This window comes from Micropterus dolomieu, linkage group LG09 (genome assembly GCF_021292245.1).
Source record: "Micropterus dolomieu isolate WLL.071019.BEF.003 ecotype Adirondacks linkage group LG09, ASM2129224v1, whole genome shotgun sequence".
Classification (NCBI taxonomy): Eukaryota; Metazoa; Chordata; class Actinopteri; order Centrarchiformes; family Centrarchidae; genus Micropterus; species Micropterus dolomieu.
The window spans coordinates 8,871,804-8,890,059 of NC_060158.1; the positions used below are offsets into that span (position 1 = coordinate 8,871,804).

Consider the following 18,256-nt stretch of genomic DNA (forward strand, 5'->3'; position numbering starts at 1 on the left):
ATTGATGTGCCATCCTGGATGAGCTGCACTACCTGAGCCACTTGTTTGGGTTGTAGACTTCGTCTCATGCTACCACTAGAGTGAAAGCACCGCCAGCATTCAAAAGTGACCAAAACATCAGCCAGGAAGCATGGGAACTGAGAAGTGGTCTGTGGTCACCACCTGCAGAACCACTCCTTTATTGGGGGTGTCTTGCTAATTACCTATAATTCCCACCTGTTGTCTATTCCATTTGCACAACAGCATGTGAAATTGATTGTCAATCAGTGTTGCTTCCTAAGTGGACAGTTTGATTTCACAGGAGTGTGATTGAGTTGGAGTTACATTGTGTTGTTTAAGTGTTCCCTTTATTTTTTTGAGTAGTGTATATAACTCAATAAAGGAGAGTGAAAAAGCCAAAAAGCATAATACTACCTCTTTAAAAAAAGATGTAGCTGAAAGCCGATGTGCCTGGCTCACATCACAGTTTACATTTTGATTATAAATAGTAAGTGGTAGTCAAGTACAAATGAGGTATGTACACTTTACACTCTTGTACTTCTACTCCATTACATTTCAGAGGGAAATACTGTACTCTTTACTTTGCCACAACAGCTTTAGTTAGTAGTTGCTTTACAAATGAAGATTTTCTGCAAAAAGAAAAATGTAGAGCTTAGGAAATATGACATAATGTGCCTCTTTTACTCCTTTGTGGCATTTTATAGACAAAGTTAAATAATAATTGGCAGATTTATCAATAATTAATCATTATTTGAAGCCCTGCAATGCTTTATGGTTATTTTGTCACCCTCATAAAATGTGCAGGCCCAGCTTGTGGCCAAATTAAACCATGTCAATATTTTTATACAGATTGAGTTTTTAATAAGGTCAGAAATGGAAAAGAAATGGTTGATTTTGCAACTGTTAATATTTTTACACAGACTGTGGCGCTGGAGTATGTGAGACCCCAAACAATGAAGTAAATCACAAACCGTTCAACACAGTGTGCTGTCCAACATGTCTACATTGTCCATTTGTAGATCTAAAAAAAACAAAAAATTAAAATCACACTCACAGATTTGCCCTGAATTAAAGGAAAAAATATTGAAAATGAAAAGACAATTCTAAGCTACAGTAAAAAGTTTTAAACTTCAGATTAAACAACAGAAAATACAGTACTACAGTTCTGTTTAGTACATGCAGTATTAGTCAAAAGTGGGATGAAGCAGCACAGCGAGATTCACCTCTTAAAAATATACTCTCGCTCTCTTTGCCTTTGACAAAACATCACACGTTAGGGTTTCTCTCCACTTTTTAATGTTCGTGTTGATGACAGAAGTTAAACTGCAGGTATTTTTTGAAAGAGTATTACTGTAACTGTTGTATTAAAAAAAGAACCATATTCAGGTTTTATATATTCCTCCCCAGATATTATGATCACAGTATTAAGTAATTATTCTATACATGTATTAGCCTGTTGTATTACCTCACTATCAGTCTACATGTTTGTTCAGTCTAAAGCCAATCAGGAAATTTCGGTGCCAATTCTTTACAATTTACACTTGTTTTTAACTGAAAACACCCACAATCAATGAGAATATATGGTATAGCACACACACACAAAAATGTCCTCACTTCCTAATGAGACATACAGGTGAAGTGGCACTATATGAAAAAGCTCTGATAATATAAGTGACAAATACCAATCGTTCAGGGGTTCAATGGATTGTAACTTTCACGCGGGATAACTTGACGATCATGAGCCCATTACTGATTGGTCCCGTGGAGGGAGGTATGAATCAAACATTTCATGCAGTAACATCAAAGATTTATCACAGCCCCAAACACAAAGAAAGAAAAACAATGTCATGAACATCGTCTAATGCCGTCCCTACACTGACAAACGGGTACAGAGCTGCGCCTCTCAGAGGCGGGGCTGTGCCTTCAAACAGATTTCTGTATTATTATTTTCTAAGGCACAAATGCATTTCTTAATTTCTCATGCTTTCAGAGAGTATTCACCTTTGAACTTTGTTGCCTAAGTAAGTTCTCCCTTAAAAAAAACGATCAAAAAAAGATTAAAAAAAGAAACCATCACATTAAAATAAAAACACTCTGAAATAAACCTAACCTAAGAGTGTTGCTCTTCATTCAAGTCAGTTACAGTTCTTTCTTCACTTTTAACTGCGAGAAGGCTCCAACTCACTGAACACGTTTTAACCATTAAATGATGGGATGCAACCGTTCTGACACTGAGACGCTTGTGAATATGTAGACGATGAGGGAGTGTGGTCTACTGCTTGGGGGCGGAGGCATCTCCAGCATTCTTGGGGTCTTTACGGTCTATTTCAATGCTGTCGTCTCCCAGCTCCCCCTCTTCTCCCCCCTGGAACTTGTCGTGGGTCCACTTCGGGCTGCTGCCTCCCTTACGATAGACAAAGCGTCCCCGGCGGGCCGGGAAGGCACCACGGCCTCTTCCGCGGTTGTCTATCCAGGTTTTCTCGCCATCGCGATCGTCATGCTGGAAGGCGACAAGGGCAACGTTAAAGGTAGCGCTAATGATAATTATTGCGATAAAATTTTTCTCAATAACAATATAACAAATGTTTGATTTAATTCATTTGAATCACAAACGAATTAGCACTTAATTTTTCTATTAAGATAGTTTTGTTGAGGAAAAAGGGACTGAAAAAGGTTTTATCTTAATTGTTTTGAATGTTCTACCTCAGATTTGTGAAGTGATCCACTGTTTGGCATCAAGTGTTTGTTCTGACCATAATCACTCAGGAGCCTTTAAACTTGAAAGAAATCTTTATCGTGAACCCCCGTAACTCAACTCCAGACTATTTATATTTATTTACACATTGTAAGCATTTCTGCTGTGTTTAAAAATAATTTGAAAGTTTTACAGCAATGCTTAAATAATTATGAAGAAGTTTTAAGTTGGTCCAGAGTTGAGTTTGCTGCTGTGCACCAAGCCCCTTCTTCCCTCAGGATTACTGTCTTTACTATTATTAAAATTATCATCACATACTTAAATTGAATAAATTAATTGTGATTCTCCTGAACTTTAGTCCCTGAACGTCCTTGGTGTGATTCTGGCAGGGGTCATACATTCTCTTTATGCTCTCGTGTCTTGCTGGCATCTATACTCTGTTATAATGATGCAAAATTGGCCTAAAAATTGTCTTTAAAAACACAAGTATTGGTCCAGTTGGGCTTTACAATGTTGATAAATTCTTGGTTCTTAACATTCCAACATTTAGGAAGTTGTTATAGACCATATATTCTTTTTGGGATGTGCATATACCGTAAAACTCAATTAGTCCAATTAGACGCCTGTCCCTTTGACTGGCCTGGTGTGGCTACACGTTTTGACAAATAAACATTCTCAATTAGACGCCGGATCTGTTTTTGGAAAATCTTGTCAGTATGGACATGCTACACATTGTCACATCGAATAGATTCTCCACAATTCAATCGTTCAGTTCATTTTAAGGAAACAATGGGCACCAAAGTCTAATTCATTTAGATTAGAAGTGGTGACTCCCTAACTTTAAAGCGGTCATTAAGTCAGAATAAGTGTTCATTCTTTAATTATTTCTATTCATTTAGTTCGTAAGGGTCCACCGATTAAAACAATCAAAACTGTTTTTCATAAAAATGAATCCAAAGTTGAAATAACTACATCAACCTTCGGCTTTCATCCTGTCTACGGTAGTCTCTCTCATTCACTCTCTCTCTCTGCATTAGGTTTGCCTAGATGTTTCTCAGAGCTAGATTGATATGTTATCTGATAGCATCATTTTTATAGTAATATTTTTACAAGTAATATTCATACTGGTTGAAATAAACAATTTCATAATAGCCTTCCCATCTTTGCTGAGCAAGAGTTTTGTAAAAAAGGAATAAAGGCCTCTGCCAAACAGACGTCTTTCCCAAATACATGCAAATACAAGCAAATAAAAGCCCAGGCTATTCATTAAAGTTGTAGGGTATCCAAAAACATGAGGACTACAGTGGTTTTTATCTGGCCTACACTCTAATTGTAAACTTGAACATTAACAGGAACAAATCCATTTTATGTAAATGTCCATTATATGTAAAATGAAAACGTTGAGTATTTGTTTCTCCTTAGTTATTAAAAGCTTATTATATAAAAGCTATTATATAGCTCATCTGCTTCATTACGAGTGTGTGGGTGCTGATGAACCTATTTGACTGACAGCAACATGAGCAAACAACCCCACAACTGTCGTCACATTTTGAATCAAATGTTGCTAATGGTGCATCATTTCAAATCAAAACAGCACAAACAGAAATAGCATGTGAAATAAACAAACCTTGTCCAACTTTGGCTGAAAACTATGTTGAGTAGGTTGATGGGCCTTTTTCACAGCAGACATTTTGACATGTCAAGGTAGGGAAAGCACATGTGTTACTCAATACATTAACAATGGCTACAGTGTCCCAAAAAGCCACGACAGTGGGACAGTGAGCCTGCATGCACAATAGGAGGACCCTGAAAGAGAAGCAGCTACATGAAATTCAGCCATCAATCATTTTAATATCATTTCATTTCTACTGTGAAATGTCAAAATGTCTTCAGTGAAAAAGGCCTATGTTTGATGTTTTTAAACATCTATGTATGCCACTAAATCAATTAGTAGCTTCAGAGACGCACCAGGTAATATTTCCTGCTCTTGGGGGTGTATTCAGGGTCCCACTCCTCCTCTGGAGGGCGCACTGGAGGATTCATATTGGCAGGGTTTCCATTGCTGCTGTTGCCTGGATAATTTCCCCTGTTCCAACCTCTCCCTCGGACTCTGGGGAACTGAGAGCAAAACAACAGGTGGATTTGAACTTGCAGTCAAGGGACAAATACATTTTACATAATAAAATGGAAGAATATTTTATAAACTTGGTCCCGGTCAGAGTAAAAAAGCGACCCAGGGACAATGAGAACGACAGAACACACAAATAAAAGCTATACTGATGGAAATCAGGCATTTGTTTAGTGATGAGGTGAAGTTCCACTGATCTGCGCTACATTACCTTAATAAAAATCAGGTAGTGCATGGAATATGTATGATAGAGTGTCATCATCATTATCATCATCATCCACATTATGTTCCTTTAGCATTAGGAGGAAGGAACAGAGCAGAGAAGCGTAGTCTACTGTGGTGCCATTAGGACAGAGAATTGCAAGAAGATGAGATGTCAGTACCTCAGTGGAAAAAAAACAAACAAATACAGCAGAAGAGATGAAGAAAGACACAGAGAGGAACTTACAAATCCGCGGCCTCGGCCTCTCTCTGTGTTGTGGCCCTCGTAATCTCGAGGGCCTCTGTCTGCGGGCCCAGTGTAGTCCCGTGGAGGATAACGTGGGTGACTGTAGCCCTCCTCCGAGTGCTCCATCCCCTCTCCCATGTACTCTTTACCTCTGAAGTGTGGAGGATAAGGGGAGGGAGATGGAGAGGAGGAAGAGGAAGAGGAGGATGGAGAGCGATCCCGCTTCTTCTTACCCTTCCTAGGAGCACAAACATAAAAAGTTGGATGTGAATGTTAGAACAATTTGTTTTACAAGACAACATTTTTGATGTTTGAAGGAATAATGTGCAGGCTGAAGAACGTTTGTAGGGTGGTTACACAGGTTACAGGAGACATGACCGATGTTTTCACCTCTTCACTTTAACAACATCCTAAATCTTCCTTTAAACAGATGAACTAACCATCCTTTAAATATTCATGTCTGTTCACACAGCGGAGCAGGGTGTAGTTGTGTAGTAGAGTTTTGTTCCCAATACGGCTGTTTTCTGGACCACTCTCAGTCAGTAATGTAAGAGCTGTATTTTTACCTGCTTCATATTGCGCTTTCCATCGTTAAACCCAAGAATGCTTTTAATTCTAAAGGAGTGCAGGAAATGCAATGCATTTCTCATGAATCAAATGCTCATCTAGCAAAAAAACTACTATATAATGCAATGAACACTAAGCCAACTGCTGTATAACCAAAAGAAGCGCCCAACTCTTTGCACAGGTAGGGTGTTTAAATGATACTTAAATAAACGAAGAAGACATGACGAGGTGGTAATTGTGGTGCTCAGACCTCCAACATGGCAACATGTCCCCTCTAACTATAGTAACCACTCCTCCAAATAAATTCCCAGTTTCTTGCCTGAACACAGGCCTGTGTCGACCTCTAGTGGAGTTGCTGAGACAACAGACTAAACATACTTTGATTTCTTGTGGTGCTTCCCGGATTTCTCAGAGGACTTCTCTCTGCTCGGCCCTCGGGAGCCTCCTGGGCTCCTGCCCCCTTCACGCTTGTAGTCACGCTCCTTCCCAGCAAACCTCTTACGCCTTTCAATATCCAGGCGAAGGTCCATCACGTCACCTTTGAACTTTTGACTTGGATCCTGCAGAGATAAGTGTTTATTAGCCACTACAGCAGCTGTTTGCTGTACTGATTTTTGAATGAAATAATCAAGCATACATATACCCACAGATTCAAATATACAAATAAAGATGCAGAAAATAAAAAAGCACTGTGTTCCCTCTTGCAGTTACAGCAAAATGTGAATACTAACAATTATTACATTACACATAACTGTGATGGGCACAGATGCAGAAAAACACTACGTGTAGTGAAAAAGAATACAAAATGCTTACTTCCTAAAAAAAATTACTTTTCACAATTCAATATAAAAGTATTTGTGGAAACCAGCAGCATGCATGTAGCTTATTAAAATAACTTGAATTTCACAGGGTTTTTTTGTGGCTTGATTCTTTTTAGGAAAAATACTTACAAGGTACAGGCACTGATAAGCGTTCCTTGAGAGGCTTGGACTCAGGATCTTAATTCACTTCCTTTTAGCCTTTGCTTGGGTGCGTACATACCCAATCAATAACCATATAGGCTGGGGGGCTTGCTTGGCACTTACAAAACACAATGGGGCTCTTTTGATTTAGAAATATGCATCCTTTGAAAGAAAAGCACAAAGCTGAACACTGCTGCTTAAGGATCGTCTCAAATTTGCTTGTTCCAAATACGTCAAATTTCAAAAGGGCTGGTCACCTTGTAGCTTGTTTCCTCCATCTCCTCAAACAGGTGAGAGTGCCTCTTAAAGGCACTGGGGGAAACATCGATTCTCCTAAGAGAGGAGGAGAAGAACTGTTGTCAGCAGGCAAGGAAACGGCACAATGTAAATGCTTTGTTAAAAACATCACTTGAAGATCAGACAACGAGACGTTGCGGATACCTGTGGATTTCTGGGCTCTTCCTTGGCTTCATCATTTCTACCTCTGCAGCTTTTCTTTGGTACATGGCAAAGCGCTCACTTAAAGTCATGTCTGCGGATTGGAAATGTTGAGCTGCAAATAAAAGACAAAAAAACTATTATTCTGTATACAGCAGCAGCACCAGCTGTGGTAACTAACATATTGAAGTCATGAAATGTCCAGTGGATCTCGTCAACTGTTCAAACTGCTGTTGTCTTGAGTCTGAAAAGTCCAAACCAGCACCAGTCATACTATACCTTTGATGTAGTGCACAATTGAGACTATGTGCTGAGCAAACAGCTCAGAGGGGCTGCGACGGAGCTGTGCTGTCTGAATGTGCTGGAAAATGGAACGAAACTCTGGATCTTTCTTAGTGGGATTGACCAGATCTCGGGGCATGAGGCGATCTTTAGACAGGGAAGAGCTGAAAGAACAGAAGAAGTGAGGCACAAGTAGTGCAAGAACACTTTAAAGCAAAGACATCTACCATATTGGCCCAAATACAGGACGAGGGGGTTGTATAATGTTCCAGGACTGTTACTGCATATTCATGTCATCAGATATTCTTTTTGGGTGGAGTTAGTACATACTAACTGGGCCACCAGCTCCTTTCAAAGTGCGTTTCAATTTGGTGGAAAGGTCCGTGTAACTATAAAAAAAAAAATCCAAGAGTGAAATGGAAACAGACTTAGTGAATGAATCAGTAAGTACACAAAGCACGTGACTTAAACCCCCACTGAAGAGACAAAAACAATGTATCTGTCTGGTGCGATGAGTAGACATTCCTCAGATTAATACATGAAACATAAATGCTATATTTCCATTTCTACATGGTTTCCCCACTGTTTAAGGTTTGACTCTTTTAATTAAGATAATCGCGCTCTCGTGTTCTGCAATGGTTTAATGGCACCCGACTGGAGAATTAGCTTCACGTCGCATTAATTAAATTCAGTTTGGGAAAAAAAAAAAAAAAAAAAAAAGTGCTTCATTTGGATGCAATTGATAACAGAACATGTTGCATTATGGGTTGTTTGTAGCCTTTGGGTTGCTAGGCTAGCATCTTTCTTCACATCTGTTTACAGTGAGTCAGTTAGTTAGGCTTTTAGTTAGTCATGTTAAACCTACAGGAGTTTGATGGTTATTCTGCCACAAAGGAAATAAATTCCTGACAAGTGAAATTTATTGAAATGCATTTTCTGTATTGCAAAAATGGACAGGGGATTGAATCAACTGTAAAGTTAATATTTATCAGGTTAATAAAGTGTCATAATGGGGAACTCAGACTAAAGCCAGAGAAAATCGTTCTGATGTTTCGAAGAGCCTGACAACTCTTGAACTGCTGTTTCTTTAAAGAAAGTCTATTTGTTTAAAAAAAAAAGGGTCATCTTATACTCGGGCCAATACAGTAATCCTACGGTGTACAGTATATGAATGGATACTACACGTACCTGGGCATTTCATCTAAAGAACCAATTTTCAGTTCAAAGTCCTCCCTTGATGCAGTCATGTGTCGTACAGGAGACTCACTAGGAGGGAACGCTCCAGGGAAAAGCGGCCGCTCCTTGACAGGAGGGGACAGACTCCTTCTGGACTTTTCTTTCTTCTCCTTCTTCTTGGCCTTCTCCTCTTTCTTAGAGCTATGCTTGCGGCTTCGGTACAACTCCTCCTCCATGTGATCTATGGGCTCTGCCTCTTCCGCATCTCTTCGGCTTTTCTCTTTAGCCGATGGGTAGGACTTTGAATAGCTTGGCTCATCCCCCCATTTCCCGAAAATGTCCCGATCTGTGAGGGTGGTTTTCATCGCGCCATCCTCGTCGATGTCCCGCTCTTTCAGCCCATGAGACTTTAGGAACTCTTCTTCTCCGGCATCAAAGAAAGGCATGGTCCGGTCTTCCTTGGAGTCGCTGAAAGAAGTGGACGAGATGTTGAAAAGGTCTCCAGACTTGCTTCCTTTCTCGAGTTCTGTGGTGCTCTGCTCCTTATCACGACCATTCTCCTTTTCAGCAGCCTGCTTTTTGTTTTTATTCTCAGCCAAGAACCTAAAACAGAGAACCAAACTGAGTTTTAGTACCTGCAACACCAGGCACATGACTAATATGCTTATTTTAACACTTCAGACTGAAATGAATGCAAGAGGGAAAAACAAAATTACACAAATACAACAAACTGAAAAAATACATACACAGAATGGATGGGCATGTTTAAAACCACATGGTAAGAACTGTTCAACTGTTTTCCTGCAAAACTTTTCTCCTTCCTTGCTCCAAACTGACATGTTACTGACACAAGTGTACAAGGAAACGCGTGCATACTTTACTGCCTAGAAAGAACTTTTAGTTACTGAACTGATTACGTGTTGACAGTGTACCCAACCTTTTTCATGTGTTTGTGTATGTAAAAAGAGAAATATTGCTCCATGTGTTTTTTTAAACTCTTAAATCCATATCCTGGCCTTACTCCAAAGATTTCCAACCGCTCTCACAGGCTTGAACAGGCCAATTTACTGCTGCTTTCTTGATCACTTCTAAAAACAAAATGCCCATCCCGGTTGCAAACAGTAAAGACCAGGAATCACAATGCAATAATTATACTCACGTAACCACCACAGAAAAGGACAACAGCCGGCTACATTTTCAATGCACTTATAATCAGGACTCTTATTTATTCCTTTTAAACCTGTATTCTTCCAAGGAAAATGAAAATTTGAAAAGGGCTAAACATGTTTGAAAGAAAAATAACGTTCACAATTAGTTAGGAAAGTTAAAAAAGAAAACGGATATTCATTCAAGTAGCTAAAAAGGTACTAGACGTACTTTTTGAAGGCAGCAGAGATCACATTCTTATCTCCAGCTGGCAGCATGGCATCTTCTTTTGAGAAGAAACCAAAGCCACTGAAGGAGGCGGTTTGTCCTGATTTTGCGGGGCTCTTTGCTGGAGGGGACGATGCGCTGCCGATGGTTTTCCATAGAGGACCGCCAGCCCCAGGCGCTTTACCCACAGGATCAGTGGAAGCATCCTCTTTCTTAGTCTCTGGGCTGGTTCGTTTAGGGCTGGCATCATAGTCAATCCATTTACCTGCAGATGCTTTCTCGATGTCACCGCCATCTGCTGTCCGATCGGATTTCTCTGGTCGACTTTCTGCTAGCTTGTCCTTAGCATCCTTGCCGCCAGGCTTTCCCTTGTTGCTGCGATGGTGGGGTGATGAGGACCTGGACCGTGAGGAGTAGCTCGACTGCCTAGAGTGACGAGATCTCCCCGAAGACGAGCGGTCAGAGCAGTGGGAGCGGCTCCGGCTGCCTGAACGCTTCTTAGGTGTGCGGGAGCGTGAGCGCCCCCTCCTGGGGCTGTGTGCATGGTGGTCCTGGTCATGGTGGCGATCGTGCCAGCCTCCACCACCACCACCCTGCCAATTGGCCTTATAGCCATAGCCTCCGCCTCCTCCCCTGTTCTGGTAATGACCACGTTGGTAATAGCCTCGGTTTCTGCCACGGTAGTGGAAGGGCCTCCGGTAGCCTCGGTTGTAGCCTCTGAACCCACCTCTGTTGTTCTGATAGTCCCTGGTTGGATAGTTTCTGTAGGACGGAGAGTGAGAGCGAGAGCGGGACCGGGACCTAGAACTGGATGAGAGAGAAAAGACAGAAAACTTATGTTATTGAGGGCAAGGGCTAAGACTGTAGCCACAATGCTACTTTTCTTATGGGGGATGCTACGTCAGTGAAACAGCAAGGACCCTAAACAAAATAGTGAAAAAACACCAGTAACACACAGCATCAGCTATCTGTGAACACCAAAGTGCCCACAGCATTGACTGGGAAGTCATCAACAGGAGTCAGTCCACGCCTATTCACATCCCCATTTGAAAGTTTGAGAAACAACTGAGTTAGACTTTGTGTGGAGTTATTTGTTTTTGTCAAACTGCTGTCTTCAAGCTCAAGAGTAAACCCTCAAGGTTTAATTCTATTTACCGTTAAGATGGTACAGAGCCCAAACTATAAAACAACATTCAAAAATAAAATGTATTTCCTCATTCAGAGCCATTTCTAAGACTTTTAAAAAACCTTTGCAAAGAATGGAGTCGTTCCACTAAAATATCCACATGACCCTAGAATCACCCTGAAGGATCAGAGGTTCGCCAACATAATTACTCAATTACAAAAACTTTAATAAATCAATTAATCATTTGTAATTTTTTAAGCTAGAGTCAATGGTTCCAACTATCAGTATTTTCTGGTCTGTGTCTTTGTCTTCTATAATAGTAAATGCAATATCTGTGGGGTTTTCTTGGATGGACAATAAAAGCAATATGAAGAGGTCATCTTGGTCTTTGACAACTCACAACAGACATTTTTTCAACATTTTCTCCCAAGTTGTAGGCAAAACAATAAATCAAATCAGTAGATTAAAAGACAATGAAAGAATAGTTAGGTGCAGCCTTGTGTTACATTATGCTATATTAAAACATAGGACTGATAATTAAATTATCTAACCAGCAGATGGAGCACATGGAATATGCTTTTTGCAACAGTGGAAAGAATGAAACATCTAAAAAAAACCATTGAAATAATATCAGACAAACTATTCCTCATTTTTTGCGGACACTTAGGTGCAACACAAGGGCGACCCTGTGGTCCCAACAACCTATTTTAGATAGCTTGGACAAGAAACAGAGAACCCACCACTGCCCATGTGTATATCAAGTCACCAGGGGGCAATATAAGCTGAGTGATGACTGGGAAGATGCCACTGAGCACAGCAGGCTCATCCTCACTTTAAAAGGGTCTGTGTGTTGCAGCAGCAACACTGAGAGTGAAAACTTGAGTTTAATGTGATTTCAACTTGAGGACAGAAGACATGATGACAGACCAAACTAATCACCCATGACATAATATCTGCAACTGGAAAGTCCAACACTTATGAAAGAACACAGGTGTGTTAACAACAACAATCTTCCTACTGCAGGGAAATGTAAAGTACCAAGTAAATTCAGGTACAGAAGCACGTATAATTTGAACTGCACCTGTCCTGATGGTCTGTAAAGTCATAGACTAACAAGTACATGCCAGCTACATTAATGCAAACACAGAATTGTCATTTATCTGCTTACCCCTTGCACCTTGTCATTGGAACAGAGCCGTCCTGAACTGTGCTGCAGTACACACAAACTACAGTGTACTCCCCCAAGCAAGACAGTCTGTGTGGCCTGTGTTGGACAAAGAGTATACCCAGGATGCACTTGCTCTAAACCACAGAGGGGGGAGGAAGTAAAGGGGGAGGGAGATACAGCAACAGTACTTGCTCGCTACTCCCTTGTCCTTTGACAATCATTGACATGCGGTGTAGCAATGCTTAAGGAAGAGCTGTGTGTGAAAGTGCTAAACCTTTTGGCTTTACAAACATAGACTGAAAACAACATGGCAGCCAGCGTGGGTAGCACTGGGGAAAAACATAATAAATAAAATAAAACATTATATTGGGTATATTGGTTGACATCTTAAAACTTGCAAAAACACAAATACAAATGATGACTACCAAGTATAAGGGTAAGCTGACACAATTTGCGTGAGGCTTTGTCAGACGTTCTATCACACAGGAAAAGCATGTATGCAAATTAAGAGCAAACCTAGAAAGAGTAAGAGAACAATGACAGGGCTCTATGCTAAGCTTTTTCACAAGAAGCACATGTGCTCCTGCTCCTATATGAAAAAATTTATGAGCACAGCGACAAATTTTCAAGTAACACAGAGTTAATTAACAAACTATTTATTATATACGTATTTATACTACATGTGTGTGCTCCTTCCTCTTGTGTACAATTACTATTTTATTATAATATTATTTTTTGTTCTGCCACTCAGCCACTTAAAATGTATGAGCTAAATGAGGGAACATTCAGCTGATTAATAATTTAATGTAACTAATGTCATTCAATGTTCAACATATTGATCTTTGCACACACAAAGGACTCATGTGTTTTATTTCTCCACCTTACTTAACAACCAGGTATTTCAATTGAAGATGCATGATCGAAATGTATTACTACTCTTTATGTCAGCCATGATAACAAGGAAGCATATTTGAAAGGGACAGAGTAAAATAGGTTGCTTGATGAGCAGAGGAGGAGAAGAAGTATCACATTATAATAATTTAACAGAAAGATCATTTGAGAGTCATGGCATTAAATAATATCATATAATATCAAAGTTCACCACAGTGTATTAAACAGTCAGAGCTCAATCACCAATGAGTCCTTATGTCTGTTCAAATCTTCACAATAGTCCATATCTCAACAAAAACCTCCTCTTCTGGATCCCAGCAAGGAAACAAAAAATACTAAGTTTCAAAACTAAAGTTGGCCAATGAAAATAAAACCAAGTGACATCTCTCACATCTAACAGACAAGCTTAGTAGCCTAATTCTTCAACAACACCAGAGTTACCTCCCGTAGTCCGGCCAATGGCTGTCAATGAGGACGGACTGGCTGTCACGGACTGGGTCTCATCCAGACTGGTGAGTTTGGTTTGAAACGCCGCAACAGATGTTCCCTGAGCTGACTGGGCTGTGTGAATGTGTTGCGTGTCACCACAATGCACTACTTCTATGTGTCTTTCTGTTGTGCATTTTCCATGTCAGCCAAAGTGGCGGATAGCTCCATGATTTTTTTTATCCCGCGGGTAAATTTTGGCAGCAGCGGGTGAAAAAGCCATAATATCGAACTATTGCCTCTTAAGGCTCAAGTGGTATTTCAACACATCAGTTAACCAAAATCGTGGGTAGTAGTGTACATTAGAAAAACTTAATCACTAACAATTATAAAAATGATAACAGTTCATTGAGTCTAGCGTTCAACCAACTCCTTCAATATAACAGTTCATTGAGTCTAGTCCAACCAACTCCTTGTAGCTGTTCTATAATCACTGCACAACATTTCCTTTAAAAGCGTACTTGATAAATATGATCATTCAAAATACAAACTGCTGAATATAAACACCAAATACACAAAACCAATTTAATGATGTCGGTTAATGTCATAAACAAAAAACATTTAAACAACGTTTACCTATAGCGACGTTTCCTGGATCTTGAGCGGGAGTGACTTCTAGAGTGAGATCTGGAGTAAGATCTGGATCTGGATCTTGATCTGGAACGGGAACGAGCTGGAGAATCTGGAGCCTTCGACATCTTTCCACTTAGGTAGTATAAATATTCTTTTCCTTCAAAACATAAGAAAACAAGTTAATTTTATTGGCTAAATAAGGTGTAGTTGATATGAATATTTTGTTTGCAAACACAATTTAAGGGAATGAAAAAGGTACCAAACGTTATGAAAAAAAAAATCAACTTTAATTCAAGCAAATTCCCCATACTTCTCAGGATTATACAGCTACATGTTTCCAGACCAGCTGACAGGCTGGTTCTCGCAGCATACATGAAACCTTTTCGCCGGTCATCAAGACCCCTGCACCTCGCTGCTTTCAAACCTCCCATCCCAGCCCCTAAAGCCCCACATGACCTTGAAATGGTCAGACAATAATAAATCAAAACCAATGCAGTGATATCAACACAACAGGCCAACAAGTCAGTTTTATAACTATAGCAGACAGCTGGAGAGGCACGTAAACATGTGCTCATGAGCCGGCAGCAATTTGAGACAGGTTGAGCTCCTGTGCAGCAAGATGTGAAGGCTGCTGCTTAAGGAGTGAAAGAAAGCTTGACATAAGACACAATTTAATGTAAACCGTTCAGATGTTCAAGGACATGACCCTTCCAACATCTAGATATAACCAACAATACAGAATCAGATTCTGCAACACGTCTCAAACAAGTCTAATTAGAGCTACACAATCTGCTCTGTGGGAAACCGTTTTCTGTGTTGTTAGTTTCTGGAGGCGATTGTGGGAGATCTCCCTATTAGCGATACTGTGAAATTCTGTTATTACTGTTATTGTTGGGGCCTTTGTTGCCTCTCTCCCTCATTACCGATAGTCTCTCTACATACACCGAGGGCCCCCTTACATGGAAGTCACTATGTTGCACTTACACACTGAACTCTCTGATTACAATGCCTGACAAGAAGATGTTATAAGAAAAAAAATAATTTTAAAAGGACATGACTTTAAGGAGGTCAATAGTGAGACTGCAATGACAAAGAACAGCCAAGTCAAAGAACAAACCCACCAGTATGTATTTTGCAGCATTTGTCCATCTTGCTGCCTATCTGCCAAGCAGCTCTAATAATGCCTCAAAATATTTCTCTTTATGCATCTCTTCTACAAAATGGACATCAGAGCATCAGTGTCTTGCAAAGCAGCAGCCCTTGAGCATTTAGTGTTGCTTTAGTGCAGTCAGGCAAAGAGAATGCTTTTACTACACCAGGGACTTGTACCAGGATCTTCATATTGAAAAGGCAGTACTGATGACGTCAACCTGCTACTCCAAGATAAAGTCTGAAGCATTTTATTCAAGATTCCCTTTAAGAGCCCAATTAAATGCGTACTGAATGTTGGAATGCATGCTTTCTTTTATGTTTAAAGGGACAACAGTTGCTATGTCCCAAACAATGGTTGCTACATGTTCATAGTTTCCCATCTCTGTACACATTTAAAGCAAGACACTTGAGTGTTTTGTTTTTTTTTTACCACCTAGGCCCCAAATTTGGGGGACAAAAAGGCACTCGTTGCTCTTCCGCTGAACCTCAAACTTTCAATACACATAATTAAGGTAAGCAATAAGCTAGGGGAAACCTGTTTTTGCGAGTCTCTCATGAAAAAAGAAAATCCATGCTTTCAATATTATGAGTTTTATCCCTGAAAAGCAGGTTTTACTGTGTGAAAAATGCATAAAGACATACCTTTTTATAAGCTTTTTATTTTAAAAATTAGGTAATTTAAGAGTTGGTATTCAGAGCATCATCTCAGATTCTGCTCTTCTCTGGACAAGGGCCGGCAGATTCCATGTATGCCCTGAATAATAATTACAAGGAGGTGCATCAGTCTACTGTATGCCACCAAAAGCCCATTTCTCTCTCTCTAACATAAACACTAACAGGAAGTGAAACTAAGCATGAATAATTTCAAGTGCATCACCACATGCCGTCTCTGACAGTACAGGAGTTAGTCTGTAGGGCTGTACACCCTGCTCTCTAATACAATTAACCTTTACATGTAGTGAAAGTAAATATGCATATGCAGTACTACTTGTTTCTCTAAGCCATAACTCATCTTATCTATCACATAATGTGTGCTCTGGTGTAGCTTGATGTCAAACTGGTTATAGTTTACTCTTAAAAGTAGCCAGGCCGGTTGTGTGGGCTGAAGTGAAACAAAGCACATGCACCAGCCCACCAAAGACAGACACATTTTAACGGTGGAGGGAAATATCTGTGTGAGAAACCGGAAAGTGTTAGAAGTCAAACGCAGGACTCATTTGACTGTTCTTATAATTGAGTATTTCCCTAAAGTTAAGGTCAAGTTCTTGAAAGTGCATATAATGTAGTATTTTAATACTGATCCCTGTCAGTTAACGCTATATTATAAAATGTAGCTGCCAAAATATAATTTCATATAGCTGTCTACAATAACTCTTACATATGTAACGTTATTACACTTAAAATCCCAAATATAATTCGCAAATATAGATCCACCTGGCATAAGTTAAATGTCAAGGGTGGGGAAAAAACATTTCAGCCACACAAGCCACGGTGGGGTTAATGCTAAATGCGTTGTTTATTTAGTTACTTTTGTTACTAATCATTAACGGCTATGTGCAAAGAGACAACACAAGGTTACCTAAAGTTATAACCTACAGAAAACAGGTCCCAGATACAACAAGCTACAGACAACATAACGTAAAAAATACTTGGTTTTGCCTGACGTGCTGCTGCGGGGACACACGGCATTGTAACGTTAGCCAATACTTAAGTTCAATAAAACAGAATGAAGCTATCGATAATGCTCCTGAGAGCACCAGCGTTGCTTAACGTTTCTCAATCTTTTTCCGTTAGCAAAGCAGCAGCTAGCGTCAAATATCAGCTTAGCGACTAAACTGAACTAACGTTACGTCTGAACTACGTTGTAATTACCTTTTCCCCGTCTTCACAAGGCTCGACGAGGTTCGTTTTTAATGAATAAATGTTTGCAGAAGTAGAGCAACCTTTGAGGCCAAGCTGCCTGATCGTCTGGTCCCTCCTTCCTGGTTTTACTGGACGTTACGGACCGGATGTTAGCACCCCACTTAGCTGGTTAGCAGCAGCACAGTTAGCGACAGTTACGGACACACTGCGCCTTCAGGAGAGGCCGGGTGTTTGGATGAATGTGTCATTCCTCATTAAATGCATATAGGGATGCTTCCATTTATCTGTCAACTGTGCTAAATGTATGTGTTATAGGCATCGAGATTTAACGCTTGCTAACAATCGGCAGACACACATTAGCTCACGATATGTTCCAGTCCCAGCGCTACGCTCGAATATCGCGAGGCTTTGTGTGACTAAGTGTGGATGTCCCGAGGGGAGAGGGGGTCAAATTTCCTCAGAGAGCTCATTATAGTGCTGTATTTCTTCTTACTGTACCACCTGTGGCCCACTGGGGGCACTGGGACATGTGCCCACTTTGTTTAAAATGTTCTGAAAAATAGCTTGTAACAAGTAATGTTAAATAACAAATGAAAATGCTTGAGAAAGTTTGCATGCAATGCACATCAGAAACAAATTTGCCTTGTCCAGAAAAAGTAATTTAAGCTAAAAAAAAATTGTCACATGATTTGTGTGTTTCCCTTTAAGTAAATAAAGACATTGCCACCAAGAATTGCTGCAGAAAATGTCTCCAGAATGCAGGAAATTAAGTGTTTAAAGCTCACTCATATGTTTCAGCATTGAATATTTCTTTAAAACAGTATTAAAATATCTTGAACACAATATTGTGCATCGTCACGTCTCGTGAGCTAAAACTGTAGTGTCACACCCCTATCTGACCCCTTATGCCTCCGCCACTTTTCAACA

The 18,256-nt window shown here is 40.1% G+C and overlaps 1 protein-coding gene across 3 annotated transcripts; it reads right to left on the bottom strand.

Moving 5' to 3' along the window:
• Positions 1-836: 836 nt before the first annotated feature.
• thrap3b (thyroid hormone receptor associated protein 3b) lies at positions 837-17,726 on the bottom strand. Of its 3 annotated transcripts, XM_046058645.1 has the most exons (12): positions 17,339-17,726; positions 14,318-14,471; positions 10,074-10,877; positions 8,709-9,299; positions 7,518-7,684; positions 7,242-7,353; positions 7,058-7,133; positions 6,217-6,398; positions 5,272-5,509; positions 4,664-4,813; positions 4,323-4,367; positions 837-2,500 (listed from the first exon to the last, which is right to left on the bottom strand). In XM_046058645.1, the coding sequence occupies exons 2-12, from the start codon at positions 14,437-14,439 to the stop codon at positions 2,273-2,275; spliced, it is 2,715 nt and encodes a 904-aa protein (XP_045914601.1). In that variant the 5' UTR covers positions 14,440-14,471; positions 17,339-17,726; the 3' UTR covers positions 837-2,272. The 3 variants fall into 3 exon arrangements, 2 of the variants coding, with proteins under 2 accessions (XP_045914601.1, XP_045914602.1); XM_046058646.1 differs by lacking the exon at positions 4,323-4,367 and having other exon boundaries at positions 17,339-17,725; XR_006826361.1 differs by lacking the exons at positions 837-2,500; positions 4,323-4,367 and adding an exon at positions 5,035-5,157 and having other exon boundaries at positions 4,672-4,813.
• Between the last annotated feature and the right edge of the window lie 530 nt (positions 17,727-18,256).

Excerpts from the sequence above, each read along its gene's own strand:
- thrap3b (XM_046058645.1), bottom strand. The coding sequence starts at position 14,439 with ATGTCGAAGGCTCCAGATTCTCCAGCTCGTTCCCGTTCCAGATCAAGA. Across the intron at positions 10,878-14,317 it reads TCCAGGAAACGTCGCTATAG|TTCTAGGTCCCGGTCCCGCT; the intron begins GTAAACGTTGTT and ends TCTCTCATCCAG. Across the intron at positions 7,134-7,241 it reads AAGAGCCCAGAAATCCACAG|GAGAATCGATGTTTCCCCCA; the intron begins GTATCCGCAACG and ends CTCCTCTCTTAG.